The 15207-nt window shown below is 42.5% G+C and overlaps 1 protein-coding gene across 4 annotated transcripts in view; it reads right to left on the bottom strand.

The window, feature by feature from the left end:
* DHRSX (dehydrogenase/reductase X-linked) overlaps positions 1 to 15207 on the bottom strand; it is a 167954-nt gene that overhangs the window by 59817 nt on the left and 92930 nt on the right. For all 4 annotated transcript variants that reach the window (XM_056327398.1, XM_056327397.1, XM_056327399.1 and 1 more), the window contains one exon: positions 2210 to 2311. In XM_056327398.1, the coding sequence (XP_056183373.1) occupies positions 2210 to 2311 (102 nt within the window). The remainder of the gene's footprint in view (positions 1 to 2209; positions 2312 to 15207) is intronic.

Below are 15207 nucleotides of genomic sequence, written 5' to 3' on the forward strand. Positions count from 1 at the left end.
AGATGAAGGGGAAGGGAAAGGGAAAAGTCCTACCAGTTAGCCCGAAAATCAGCATTTGTCTTGGATATGTTCAACACTGATGGAAATCCAAGAGAAGTTGTTGAAAAGTTTTTGCATCAGGCCATTTCTCCTCTGTTTGGTTTTATTCATTTTCCTCTTGTGTACCAAGAAATCACTTGGGCTTTCACTATGAAACTAGTAACAAAACTATATGCTACAGATTATTTTCAAGAGCAAACAAAAAAGATCGGGGGGGGGGGGGGGGGGGGGGGGGGCGGGGGGGGGCGGGGGGGGGGGGGGGACAAAACCAAAAAAAAAACATGGGAAAGAGCTTTCAGAAGTGGAGGCTGGTGACTTGCCAGGTAATGGTCAGAGACTAACCTAATTATACAGGAGTCTTTATAGCAGCCTTGGACATGTTTGCTTCTGTGATTCTGTTAAAGATTCAGCAAAAAGCGGAGCTGAACCACTCATTTAATTGTAGTTACTAACAGGATTCTCAAACAACAGATTTCTCTTGCCAATTGCATTTGGTAACCAAGTGTAAATGAAATTAAATGTCTTTCGCGGAGGTTGTGAAAATATAGACTGATTCAGGCAAATATTAGTCTCAAGCTTCTTAAAAGAAGTTTTGAGCTTACACTTTTTGGTCTCGTATCATAATAGGCATGCTAGGAAATCTATTTTCATATAACTTTGTTTCTGAAAAGACATCCTTAGCTGCAGTTTTCATCCATCCTGCTTCAGCAGCAGCTAGGGTAGAACGATATCCTTTATTCAGGAGGGCTTCTCAGCTATGCTGTTGCTTCAGCCCCATCATTTTTCCCCCAAGCTGCCCCCAAGCTCCTGCTGCACAGTCCTGGCTTTGCTCGTGCAGAAAACCAATGGAGGGCAGAGGATGTCTGACAGGTGTATATATCTCAAAACCTTTTTTTCCACAAAATGCTGTTTTTTCAAATAATGTTGTTCACATCTGTGTAACAGTTTGTACTCTGCATCTTTAAAAATAAACATGTAAAACTGGAAAGATTTTGTAACCACGATTAAATATCCACTAACTTTAATTATTGTACAATTAAAATAATAATTGCAGGCTTTTTTGACTAATCAAATAAAAATGAACATTTAATTAAACATTTCATGAATGTTTCATATCAATCAGGAAATAAAAAACTCTTGAATTTTTATTGCAATATTTGCTTGTGTTACTGAGAGCTCTTTAAGTCATCAACAAATGTAACAAACTCATGTATTTACAGTACATTTGCCCTTGCTGGAACTGAAGGGTGCACAGGAAAAGAAAATGTTCTTTGGGATGTCTTAATAAAAATACATGCAAATAATTGGGAAAACAAGAACAGCAGCATATAACAGCAGAAAACTTCTAAAAGAAACCTAAATTGTTGCTAGCGGGTTTTTCCCCTAGTTAAATAGACAGGTGAAAATTCCCCTTTAGGAAAGTGCATGCATAGCATGCAAGGTTTTTGGAGGAAAGTTATTGTATGGGCTGGTTTCCAAAAATACTGTGGCTATAAAACATAATTAGATGGCAAGTATGTGAATAACAAAAGTTAAAATCCCTAAAAGTAATGAGATTCATTTGATAATTGTATGAATGCAAGACAAATATTGTCCTTTTAATTTGTTCTCTGACCACTGAGGATGCAGCTTCATGGACAACTTTCCAGTAGCACCTTGATCTAAGCAGTGACTGCTCTGAGGTTGCTGGATAATTTGCTAGATTATATTTCAGATGGATTAATCCCCCAACCCAGCTCACCAGGCAGCCACAGTAAACAAATGTGCTCATACAGGGAAAATATAAGAGAAAAGAAAGTAAATAAAGGTGAAAGGACAGGATTTCTACAGACATAAAAACCAGGTTCCTTTCCTTTTTTTTTTTTTTTTTTTAATTATGGATGCTTAGATTCTTGTGCAGTCACATGATTTTTAGTGCTAAAAAGCACAGCAAAGGAACAAGACTTGCAATAGCATCACAAGTCAAGGTGGCACTGAATGGTTCAGTCTGCTCAGCTGACTCACTCTGAAAAAATGCAATTTAACTCCTAGAAAGACATCCCTGTTAATGCAGTCATATTGTAACCTGCCATATGGTTCAGATAATCAATTTGAAATGCGAAATGATAGATGAGAGCCCCATTTGTTACATCTTCCCTGGCAGATATGTGAAGAAAAAAACGGAACTCACCATTATTCACCAGGACATGGAGTGGACAACTCTTTGCTCTAAACCGCTGCACAAATTGCCGTATAGACTTCATGGAAGCCAAATCACAGTATAAAAACTCCACTAGGAAAGAGATGAAGATGAACAAAAACAGAGTTAAGTCAGTTACAATCATATTAAAATACACTTAAAGAAATCAACAAGGAGAATGTGATAATATCATCAGGAAAGTAAAGACTTTAAAAATAAACCAGGTTTTGAAAATTATAGTAAAGCTGGTCTCAGAAGGTTCCTTTTTTCTCCTTCCTTCCTAAATTTCTATTTTTAAACTATTGATTCTTCAGAGAACAAATATTAGGAATGCTGCTGCCAGGAGGTGAAGAAGGGTATCAAATGGAGCAAATATGTCCCAGTCCTACTGTTATTTTTACTGCTACCATGGAGGAAGAGGGGCTACAGCTCTTCAGCACTGAGATGATCAAGACATGGCAACTGGAAATCAGATGGGGAGTGGAGAAGCCACATCGGGCATCACAATGTCTCCCTGTGTTTCTGATGCCAATACACTGCCCTATGGTTTTTTTCAGATTATCTGCCAAGTGTCTGTCATCTGAACAGTGATGGAGTCTGACAACGTATCATAAAACAAAGCTTTACTGAGGCAGTAGGAAAGATGGTCAATGGCATGCCCATACGGTGACTCATTCGATCACTGATAGCAAACACGGCATCACAAGCAATACCATAGCTCTGGTGGACATCCAGGGACACTTGGTGTCTGGGTCACCTGGCAGCAACACCCAGTCACATAAATGCCTTTTGAATGTGAGTAAGAGTCGTACCATCCCTTGTCTCCAGCAATGGCAGTGTGATTTGAGAGGATCATACCTCGCATGGATACTGGGGAAGACATCCTGCCCACAGTGCCGCTCTTGGTCAAGGGGCAGCATGACAGGGGGCAGGGGGTCAGCAGTCTGCCTATGCCAGCAACATTGGTCAAGCAGCACAGTGTCAATGTCTCAAAAATATATCTAACACCAGTATGTTTTTATTTCCAAGAAAACATGTCTTCAACAAAAGCACCCTTTGTCCAAAGTATTAGTCAGCCATTGCCCTTTACTAGAGCACTACAAAAGTAACTAATTAAAATTAAAAAATATTACTTAAATGCCCCAATAACTTTAAATCCATCAGGTCTGAAAATTCTCCTCCTGTTGCAGTTGTTCAGCTTTCACGCTCTGACTCACAGCTCTGCTTCATCAGTTGCCTTGCTCTGCATGACAGCCACAACCAGGGTTATGAAGCAAAACCAAGCAGTGTCCCTCCACAAAGCAGCAGCTATCCCCACAAAAACTATCCACATTCTTTAGAAACTTTGCAAAGGGGTGTGGAGGGGTGTGGTGGGTTGACCCTGGCTGGACGCCAGGTGCCCACCAAAGCTGCTGCATCGCTCCCCTCCTCAGCTGGGCAGGGGGGAGAAAATGGAACACACGTCTGGTGGGTCGAGGTAAGGACAGGGAGATAGATGGCCCAGCAATTACCATCAGGGGCAAAACACACTTGACTTGGGGAAATTAGTTTAATTCATTGCCATTCAAATCAGAGTAGGATAGTACAAAATAAAACCAAATCTTAAAACACCTTCCCCCCAGCCCTCCTTACTTCCCGGGCTCAACTTTGCTCCCGATTTCTCTACCTCCTTCCCCCCAGTAGTTCATGGGGACGGGGAATGGGGCTACGGTTAGTCCATCAGATGCCGTCTCTGCCAGCTCCTTCCTCCTGAGGGCAGGAGCTCCTCACCCTCTGCCCTGCTCCAGCCTGGGGTCCCTCCCACAGGAGACAGTTCCCCATTAACTTCTCTAGCATGAGTCCTTCCCACAGGCTGCGGTTCTTCACAGACCGCTCCATCATGGGTCCCCCATGGGGTCACAGGCCCGGCCAGCAAACCTGCCCCAGTCCTGGCTCCTCTCTCCATGGGGCTGCAGGCCCTTCCAGGAGCTGCTCCAGCACAGGCTGCCCATGGGGTCACAGTGTCCTTTAGGCACATCTCCATCCTCCAGCTTGGGGTCCCCCACAGGCTGCAGGTGGACATCTGCTCCCCCGTTCACCCCCATGGGCTGGGGGCACAGCCTGCCCCACCGGGGGCTTCACCATGCACTACAGGGGAATCTCTGCTGTGGTGCCTGGAGCCCCCCCTGCCCCTCCTGCACTGGCCTGGGGGGCTGCAGGGCTGTTCCTCTCACATCATCTCACTCCCTTCTTTGGCTGCAATTTTGTTGGGCAGATTTTTGTCCCCTTGTTAAATACACCATCCCAGAGGTGCTACCACCATCACTGATGGGCTTGGCCTTGGCCAGCGGCGGGTCCATCTCAGAGCCGACATGGGGGAAGCTTCTAGCAGCTTCTCACAGAAGCCACCCCTGTACCCCCACCCCGCTACCAAAGCCTTGCCACACAAACCCAATATAAGGGCGAAAAGAAAGAAAATTGTGACCTCATCCACCTGTTTTAGCCTTTTAGAAAGTATACATATTTCATGCCAGGCTTTTGGTCTGTTTAAGCATCAGCTATTTAAGCAAGAAAATGTGAATCTCTAGCGCAGATGTTATTCTCTCGTCTAGCTTGCTACATATCATGGTGGGGCTCCAAGTTAGCTAGATGTTGTCAGCTCCACCCCAGCTAGACCCAGTACACTATAGCTTTGAGGTGGATTTGCCCGAACCTCTTCCATAAAGTGAATTTTCCAAGAAAGACCAAAAGGTTTTTCAATGTGGGAAAGCCAGACAGTACTGAGCAACCTCCAGTGACTAAGTCCAGCAGCAAGAAAGGTGAAGGCTATGCAAAGCATGGTCCCCTTGTTCAGTGTCCTTGCTGGGTGAGTCCTTACTCTCTGGCTTGATTTCCCAAGCTGTAGCAACCTCTGCACAGATGCCTGGTCCCCAGGATGGCTTTAGCCATCACAGTGAGGACTGGAGCTCCAGATCTTCACTGTGTTTCCCTCTCTTCCCTCCACCCTCCCACTCTGCAGCCTGAGGGCTGCTCCCCTGTGCTCCTCAGGAAGGCACAGCCACCCCTTCCTCGCACATGGTTTCCCCTACCTCTTCTTATGAAAGAAACAGCCTTTAAAAGAAGGAGAAATTAGACACACAGTTCTTCACACAGGCTAAAGAAATCCTTTCTGACAAGAACATTAAACTGTTGGGTGAACAGGCTCCTACACAGACTGCAGTGAGACCTTTCCTCTTACTTTTTTCCCTGGTCCATCAGTGATGTTCACCAAACTACTTCATCCTGTCACAGCTGAGCCGTGAGCCATAATGCCTCTTTATAGTATGTCTGTACAATAAGAATTTCAGAAGGCCTGCAGGCACAACAGCAAGATAAGTAGCAAGAGACCATCACATCTGTTATTAAAATCCTTTACAGGAGAATAGTTCCTTTAGTTCCCTTCAGTTTTACAGTATGGGGCTTTAATAATCCTTATATACTTTTGCACCTAGACAGTATTAGTCCTCTGAAATTGACTTAGTGGCCTATTCAGTTTTTAAAAAAAAAACACAAAAGAATGCTTAGAATCCAGTTTTAAGAGGGTGCAAATGTATTTTTTTCGGAATGGCTGTAAAGTCATACCATTTCAACAACACTGACCCATGAATAACACTGGACAATTTCTTGAGCTCCTTACAGACCTTTAGGAGGTCTGCAATTTTGTTTAATTTTGCTGATGTCCTGCATCCAGAGGTGGTAAGGAAATGAACAGTTATTAACTCCTGTAAAAGAAGAGAGCTGTTCAGGTCATTCCTCTTGTGGCCCTGCAGCTATATAAAACCACATGAATGGCACTGTAATTACTCAGATATGCAAAATCTGGTAATACTAACTTATTAGTAACTAGCACAACAACGAATGAAGTAAAGACTTAAGTGAAGCTTTATGCTGACTCTGCTGTTGCTCTACTTCTCCAGGCAACTCATCAAGGACAGAGATTAGGGAAAGCATCATCAGCTTCATAGAAGGCAGCCACGCACAGTGGCAATGGAAGATTCCCTTTTAATACAAAATATTCATCTTGGCACAAAGGGCATTGGACTTTCATTAGCTGCAGTATTTTGTGGCACAGTGCAGGGTCCAACCACTTCTTCACCACCAGTACTAACTGCGGCAGCTTTACTGACTCTCCTGGATTTTGCTAACACCACTGCATTACAAGAAAAGCAGGCCCCTGAGAACGTTCACTAAACTGAATTTTAATCTCTCCCCTCATCTGACCTTGAAATTGTCCTTTTCTGCATTGCCAACAGCAAAGGTGGTTAGAGAACCAGTATGCCAAGGCGAATGCTTTTCAGCCCAGCCAGTGCACTATTATTTGTCCTTGGAATTAACTTTTTGTTACATGCATCTGATTTCCCCTCCCTTAATTTTTTAGTTTTTCAGAGCTAATTCCGTCCTTCATTATGACTGTACCATGCCCAGACTAATGGCATAGTAGACTAAGGCTATCATTACCATGCTTATTTACTTGCTTACTTGGAAAGCGTGTCATCATATTAGTATTTGTACAGCATTTGCCATCCGAAGATCAGAACATGCTTTGGAAAGAAAAACAAACAAACAAATCAACACCCAAAGTTTTCTTTTTGCTCACAAGGCAGAAACATTAATGGCCAGAGTCCTTGTTCATGCTTATTCGTGCATGGCAGCTCTTTGCCAGGGAGGCAGTTTAACTGGTGTGAGTGCTGCACCAACCAAGGTACTGCTCCACTCAAGAAAGAGTGCCAAAACATGGCTCCCACTCATGTGCTGACTCGGTGGCAGTGCTCTGAACAGAAACTGAGTTTCTTCATTGTCCCATGGTCCAAGCACTTAATTTTTTTTTAAATCAGTGTACCAAAGAATTACACAGTTGCTAAGGACAATTGTTAGTTTCTAAAATATTTTGAAATACACACAAATATACTAAGCACGTCAATTTTTAAAATGTCTTAATTAATATAGACCAGTGTTTAATAATGTGAGCAAATGGCCAAACCTGAACCTGAAATAACAATGTGACTTGAACCACTTTTCAGAAATAATGTTGGCAAAAGAAGATCTGCAATAACAGCAAGCAAACCAAAACATGCCAAAACTAATATTTAGATATGTTACTTCCTGTCTTTTTGGTTTGTCCGCCAGTGTACTTTAAATTATTCAAGTACCTAATAATTGACAATAGTGGTCATTCTACTTTTGAGTTTAATAATATAATAGGCTTTCAAAAATAACTGGTGCCTTTGGTTTTCTGTATGCTATTGAGAACAAAAATGGGGAATAGAATCTACATACAGAATATCTGCAGCTAATGCTACTGAAATATTCTAATTTCTGACTCTATCCCATTTTATCTCTTCTTCTTCTACACTACTTCTTGCTTTCAGGTACTTCTATAATGACAGACATGCTCACATTTCTTTCTTCTACTATATGTGTCCCTTGTTCTTTTCTAAATAACCTTTCCAAAGAAAGCAAGTGAATACATTACTGTCAGACACTGGCTAAAATTGTCACTCTTAAAAATATCTTACTATTTACTATTATTGTAACTTGATGACTCTGTTGTCAGAAAGTTATTAGCTAATAAAATATAAAAGGAGCATAATTTCCCAAAAGAGAGAGAGAGTTACTTATGCCATTATCCACATATGAATAGATATGTATATGATGGTGCTACAATTGCTGCTTTGCCTAATTGCTTTCTTTCATGCGACTATCTACCCGGTGCTGCGCCTTCTCAGCAACAGAGAAGTTGGTACAATGTTTTCTGGCTGCTCCTCAAGAAGGCCACATGAATCACAGAAAGCTATGCTGGCTGACTGCACAGGACACCACCAAGCACCTGCACTGTTCAGTGCCTGTTCCTGCACTGTGCACCCTCTGCTCACTTGGTCATGGTAACCAAAGTCAGAGGACCTGAAGGACAGGCATTTGGTGGCTCCTGGAGAGCTTTCTGACACCATGAGCCCCATGGGAGCCAGGAGAAGGCCCAGTGTCAGGAGAGCCTGACAGAGCCCCTGAGTGTTCACGTTCCCCTGAGTTTCCCACTTGGGGTCAACTTTCCCATTTCTGTCCATCTGCTTCTTCATATTATTAGCACACCTTTCTTTTTAACACCTAGAGTTCCTCTCCTTTGCTTTCCATGCCAGCACAGTTGCCCCTGGTTGCACATTTCTTCTATATCTGTATCACAGGGCATAAAAAGCATGAAATAGGAATTTTGTTCTACTATGGAAGGAAAATTCAGAAGCAAAAGGAATGGTCAGATATTGCAGTGAATGAGCGGGGAATGTAACTTTTGAGATATTCAGTGATCAGCTGAACACAAGAAAATGCAATGTTTGGGCTCCTGCAAAGGCTATGTCACTTAGGTTTGATTTAGATCAGATTAAGATGAGATGGAGGCCACCTACCAACTACCACTCTTTCTGCATTCAACTCTAAATTGTCATCTAGCAATTATTACGGACAGCTACAGGTCCACTTCAGCAGAAATCGTAAGTCAGTCAGCTTTCTTCTATTATTTAGTGCCAAAGCAGGTTTCCATCATGCTTTCACTGTCTTTGTGTTAAAAACACAAGCAGGGGGTCCATTCCATTCTAGGGAAAGGTGCAACTCTGCCCAGCATGGCAGGGAGCTGAGAGCTCATAGCTCCTCATGGTGGAAAGAGGACTACAGAAAGGATCGCTTTGACTGTTCCTGCTTGCCACCCATCTGTCCAGTGTCTGAAGACACCAGCAGGAAGAGTTACTCCTCCAGCAAGGCACAAGGAATGGTTCCTAGACAAGATAATATGAAGTGGTGCTCAGTAGTCACATACTCGTGCCCAAAAACATGTGCCAAAGCTCCACACAAGGTGCATTGTTCTCTGACTGCCGTATCTCCACAGGGGGCACTGAGGAATTTGGCCTTTCATCTGTTACTCTGCCTCACAGAGTTGTACTTTGGCATCTGCACAGCAGCACAGAGAAACATTGTCCTGCTCATGAAAGAACTGAGTATGCTTCTGAGCACCTGGAGAGTGCAACGGAGCTGCTGTTTACCAGAAAGCACTCTTAATGAGGCAAATACTTACCATCTGATAGATGCTGCATTGCAGAGCTAGAGAAGCTCTGTTAGCAAGGTGGCAGGTGGAAATGAAGTGGAGCAAACTCCAGGAGATAAAAAGCATGAACTGGGAGGAGGAGAAGGCATAAAACAGTCTGACAGGAGCCTCCTTCCCTTTTGTCACTGCACTGTCCTTGCTGACACAAAGAAACAGTGGCTTTGGCTGGTCCAGTCTTCAGAGACAAGCTTGGTATCTCCTTTCTCCTGTGGTGAAACTTCTCTCTCCCCGAAGTACGGTGCCCCAGAATCAACTCATTTTTTTCAGCAAGGTTTGCTCATCTGCTTACACATCTTCCAGCCAAAATAAAAGCTGTTCTCAATTAAAACACGGCTGCCAAGGGAGGGGAACAAACTTCTGGCCAGCTGGAAATTCCAGCCAGCTGAGCTGAAAACTGTGGCCGCTATAATGACAACACTGAGTGGAAAATGCAAAAGTGGTTCTAGGCTGCTAAAACAAACCTGTTGTTTACCACTCTGCCTACTGGGTGTGTGTGGAAGCACACAAGCCCCCATCTACAGAACGTAACTTCTGTTAACAGAAATTTCTTCCTACATTGTCCAAGACTAACACAAGTGCTGTGGTGCAAGTTCTGTGCAGACGTGCATGATTACAGAACACTGCATGCTATTCAGGTTGCTTCTAGGAAAACAAAAACAAACAAAATCCTACAGGTAAATAAGGTGTGTACCAGCCAAGCACAAGTTGAGCATAATGAGACAGTCATCACAAATGCAGCAAGCACAGTATCTCCTGTTTATGCCATGCTCCTGCCCTTGTGCACTTGATGACCTCTCTGACTTCTATACCACAAACACTCCAGAATCTTCCCCATTCTGCATCAGCAGCTGATATTCACAGGAATTAAATATTAAATTGATTAATGCACAGAAAATCCTATTTGCAATTGTACTTACGACACTGGTTGACCCTTAATTTCAGCCGTGGTTATAGTGACAATTTGCAGAACATTGGCTCCTAATCCTTCAAACTTTTAAGTACGTGACTGTGAACTAAAATGCTGACTGTTACGTGTTGAGCATCTTACAGGTTCTATCCTGTACTATCCTCTGTCCTTTATTAGTCTGAATAATGTTGTGGCGCTTTTTCAGATCACTGATCATTCATAGACTATTAATAGAAATAATAAACTATGGCTAACTCCAGCACAGATTTACTGTTCAAGCTGATGCTTGCGATATGCCATTGAAGAAAAAGACAGATGGAACACATCCATCTGGCAAAGTGCGTGAGCGCAGTGCCACAGATCAAAATAGTGAGCATATTTAAAGACATACGGTTTGGGTATGATCATTAAAAGATACACTCACAACTTTAGTTAGCCTAGTTTGTCTACAGCCTTCCAGCAGGCAAGAAAGAGCACTGAAATTCAGCTGCTTCTTCTCTGAGTCATCCATTCGAGTGCCACTAACTTTAAAGGCAGTTTAAAGAGATTAGCTTCCTGTGCCTAATGATAGGCTTTGTGAACAGCCTCTGTGTGTCATCCTCCAGCCTATTCAGTCAAAAAAGAGCTCTGCATGGGTGTTCACGACATAAACAGAAATCCACATTGGGCCAATAGTAGCAATTCATGCTTTGTTTTCTTCCTCAGCATGGTTTGAACATTGTTGCTCAAAGAGCTATTGTAAAAAAAAAAAAAAAAGGCATTTCATGGTGCTATTTCTTAACCATGTAGCTTTAACATACTGTACTAAGACAAATGGGGAAAAATGTCTTCAGCTTTCTGAGAGATGCTTTCTCTCTCAGAGGTTGGAGAGTAAAATAAAAAAGGAATTTGTTCTCAGGATCTGAGCAATCTTGCTTAACTTCTTTCAGCTTCCACAAGAGAAGTGTGTGGTCTAGTCCAGTGATCCTTTAATTTGCTGAATTCGACAAACACCCAGTAGCTCTTGTGTATTGGTTAATCAAAATAAGCAAAACTCCGGGGTAAGAACAGTGTTTCAGTTCCATCACAACCAGCAGCTCCCCTTAGTGCCAAAATATCAGCTCATCACAGGAAAGCCCCCTGAACAGCTTCACAGATCGTTTTGCCAAAGCAGTGGGATGTAACAGCAGTAGAATAAGGAGGTAGCACATTTAAAGCAACAGAAATGCCCATGCACGACTCTGCTAATTGCACCACCAGGCAGGATGTTATTTAAAGATGCTACCATTTTCGCACAGTTCCTACAGACATAGCGTGCTCTGGGTTTTCCAAACATGCAAGCAGTACTTTGCTGTATAATATTTGACATTTTCTGTTCAGCAGGGACAGGGCCTGTAAAAGAAATAATCTGCTATCAACTTGTCAGAAGAGTAACCTTAGGAGGTGGTGGCAGCAGGACAAGAGCAGTGGGATCCAATGCCAGCTCTCAGGGTGAGAAAGGTTATCTCAGTTTCCCGTGGATAAAATTTCCTCTAGATTATTGACTGGGGAGGCTTTATTATTTTAGAATGGCAAATACAATAATAGATACATACAAAATTTCATCATACACTTGCTGGAAATTAGATGTCATCTCCCTCCTCCTCCTCATGAGTTCAGGTGCTCATCACCCAGGTTTCTGACTGCAGAGAGACAAAGTCCTCTGATATCCTCCTTTGTTGCTATGGGAAGACTGTTTTTACCCCACTGAACAACTGTTTTGGGAACCCTCTCTGTCATCATTTCTAGTATCTATGGGTGTGCCTTTACATAGGCTGAAAGGAAATATGATTTTGGCTCTTCATAGGACCATTTAGAGCCCTGTGGAAAAATGGTGGGAGACTGACATGGCCACACCACTGGTTTCACTCTGGGGCTGATATCTGGGAAAAAAAAAAAAAAAAGCATTGCAGTGGAAATGCCTCTCATAATTCTTTTTGAGGATGGAGGAAGGCAGCCTTCATCCCACTCACAAATAAGTATGTTTTCTTCCTTCCACAGGGACCAGAAACAAGAGGACGATAGGACAATCCCAGGTAAATTCCCTTTGCCTCACGGGGACAGAAGAGCTCACAGTGAGCAAGTGAAGGTGCATCATTTGTGGACAGAATGGTTTAGAATACCCTCATTACTACTATTATTACCCTCGCTACGTCCCTTCCAACCCAAACAATTCTACGATTCTATATTCTTCTATATTTTCCTCCTGCTCCCTGGTGAACAGACTTTTATATTAAATTTCATTGCTATATTTTGTGAATTGCAGATATGTTTCTTTTTCTTCTTGGGTGACGTTTACTCCTTATAGTGGCTTAGCTCAATACCGTGACTTAGATCTCATTTAAAACCTCAAAATATATGGCACATATGTGACACAGACATTACAGTGTCCTCCTATTAACACTTTCCATCAGGAATGAAACTCAAGTGAAGAGCTTTTTGGAAGTAATACAGAGTCAAGCTATTAAATAACATAGAAGTCAGCAAGGCTTTTACAAGACGACAAAAGGAAAATGTACTTCAGAGCAAGCTAGGAGCAGGAGTCTTCCGAGAAATGACACCGAGTCCTCAAGTGATTTAAACTGTTATAGTTCTGCAAAGTATATGGAGTCATCATTTGTTTCCAGTTTTTCAACTCTGGACTTGTACATTCCCAATGCATTTTGGGTTGCTAGCTTAAAAGATAAGATACCTACTCACTTGTATAATTTGATGATCAAGGACACATACATGCACATGAAAGAGTACCAGTGAGGACACAAAAAGGCCCAGAAATCTTTTGCTGGAAGCCTTCTTCTTCAGAATATTTTATCAGACATGTATCCTGAATAAAACATGCACCAGCACACCTCTTGAGCTGTTCCCCTCTTGACTTGCAGAATTTCTTTCCTATATGAGCAGCTTACTGTTCACAAGTAGATGTCATTTATTTACTCAAAAAAAATTTCTTCAAGCTAGCTAAACCCTATCAAATTCAATTTAGTTTCAAATAAGCAACCTTGCTTATATCTTTACACTCCTAAATCTTGCTTTCCCCAGCCTCCCTAATTTATTTACTTTTAATTGTGGAAGTCTACTTTCATCACCTTATAAAATAAGAAAACCAGAAGCCTTCGCATTCCCAATGTATTCATCTTGGAGAGAGAATCAACATGAGTTTCAGTAAAGAAGAGGCTGTTCAGAAAGGCAGGCATTCACTAAAACAGGGTTACCTTAATTACAGGCACTCCTAGATCCATAATATCTGCATAAGAGACTTTTGTTTTAGTTGCTCCAATAATGAACCTTCAAATCCAATTAGCCTGCTTTTGGACTGAAATAGCTCAGTGCTGATGGTACCCCAGTTCTCACAGTGGCCCAGAACTGAGCTGGGCCACTTGGTCATCATTGGTGCAGGTCTGGCTTCTCCTGTCCTCTTATGGATGTAATTGTCTAGAGATGTGAACTGGCTTGTAACCTTCAATCTTCTAAATTTTACCCGCTATTACTGATTTTTTAAAATAGATCATCAAGATCTTCTGTGCTATTTTATGGCAAGTATCAAAGTCTTCAGTCAAAACTCAGAATGCAACCAGCATGTCCTAGTCTACTACGCAGGAGCTTCTTTCCGTAAGCCAGTATCAAGTATATACTTGGAGATATGAAAAAAATCCCTTCCAGTAGGACTGTTTGTTAGTACACTGTCTAGATATTTCATACATGAAATCAGCTTTCAATTAATGGCTAGACTTTAATACCAGAGAATCATTATGTGATGGCAAAACAACTCTCCCATTGGCTACATTTCCTGAAAAGAGCATGCATTTTCTGAGTATAGCTGCTTACCATTTCAAAACCACTAAAATAAAAAACTCCAGTGTGAAGAAGTATGTTTGTAATAAGCTTTGGTATTACTGTGAAAACACCTCAGCAAATAATTCTGCTCCACACCCTCTGAGGTAACACAGAGAGGCTGATAATGTCTCTGCTTTGTAGTACTTCAAGGACAAAACCCTTGCAAAGTCAAAGGAAATAAAACAAAGAAGAAGGGAATAACATTTCCAAGCTCCCGGCAAGAATAACTTTGAGTTGTCCGGAATACAACTTCTTTTGCTCCAGACATAAGAACTACCCAAAACACATACTTCTGCAAAGACTACCTTCCTTGTCACCAGAAGTTTCCTTTTTCCCCCCCATGTCAGTTCTAGCACCCATGAGGCAAGCTTGAAAAAATCAAATTTTTTCCCTCCTTTTCCTCTTTTTCTGGAGACAGTCTTTGCACCGATCAGCAAGTCACTCCTCCCCTGTGGCAGCAGAGGCAGCAGGGCCGTCTGAGGTGAGGGCAGCAGGAGCAGGCAGCCCGGGTGGAGGAGAGAGAGGCAAGAGCTGCTCCTTCCACCAGCAGTGCCGCCTTAGGGCCAGGTTAGTCACAACTAACCTGTTTTCTGATCACACGGTGGGGTGGCTGCTCTCCCCTCACACCCCTGCCCCTCTTTGCTTCATTCACACAGGTTTGCTGGTGCAAGTGCTTCTCCTGGCTCATCCAACTTGTACCTAGGATGTTACCTGGGTTATGGTAAGGGAACATAAATAACCTTGGGTAGCAATGCCGTCATCCTTTCCCACTCCTCCAGGAATCAGGATGCATAGGATTACTTTTCCCTTTTCTCCAGATCTGACACTAGGCTGTTTCTCTTTCATGCTTAAGCAAGCTTAGGTCTGTAGAGGGCTTCTAAGATATGATTCATCTGACCTGTTTCACAAATCTAGTTTAAGATGAGATGAATCATGTCCTACAACTGTTCATTCCTCTCCACAGACTGCAAAGGGAGCTTGGGGACACTGACTCAGATTTAAACCTCTGCATTATAAACCTCAAAAACTAGGTGATTTGAATGGCAGTGTTCAGTTTCAACTAACAATGAACAAAAAGAATGACAGAAAAATCAGAGAACTGGGCATGCGTGCAGATGACCC

This window comes from Falco biarmicus, chromosome 2 (genome assembly GCF_023638135.1).
Source record: "Falco biarmicus isolate bFalBia1 chromosome 2, bFalBia1.pri, whole genome shotgun sequence".
NCBI classification, from domain to species: Eukaryota; Metazoa; Chordata; class Aves; order Falconiformes; family Falconidae; genus Falco; species Falco biarmicus.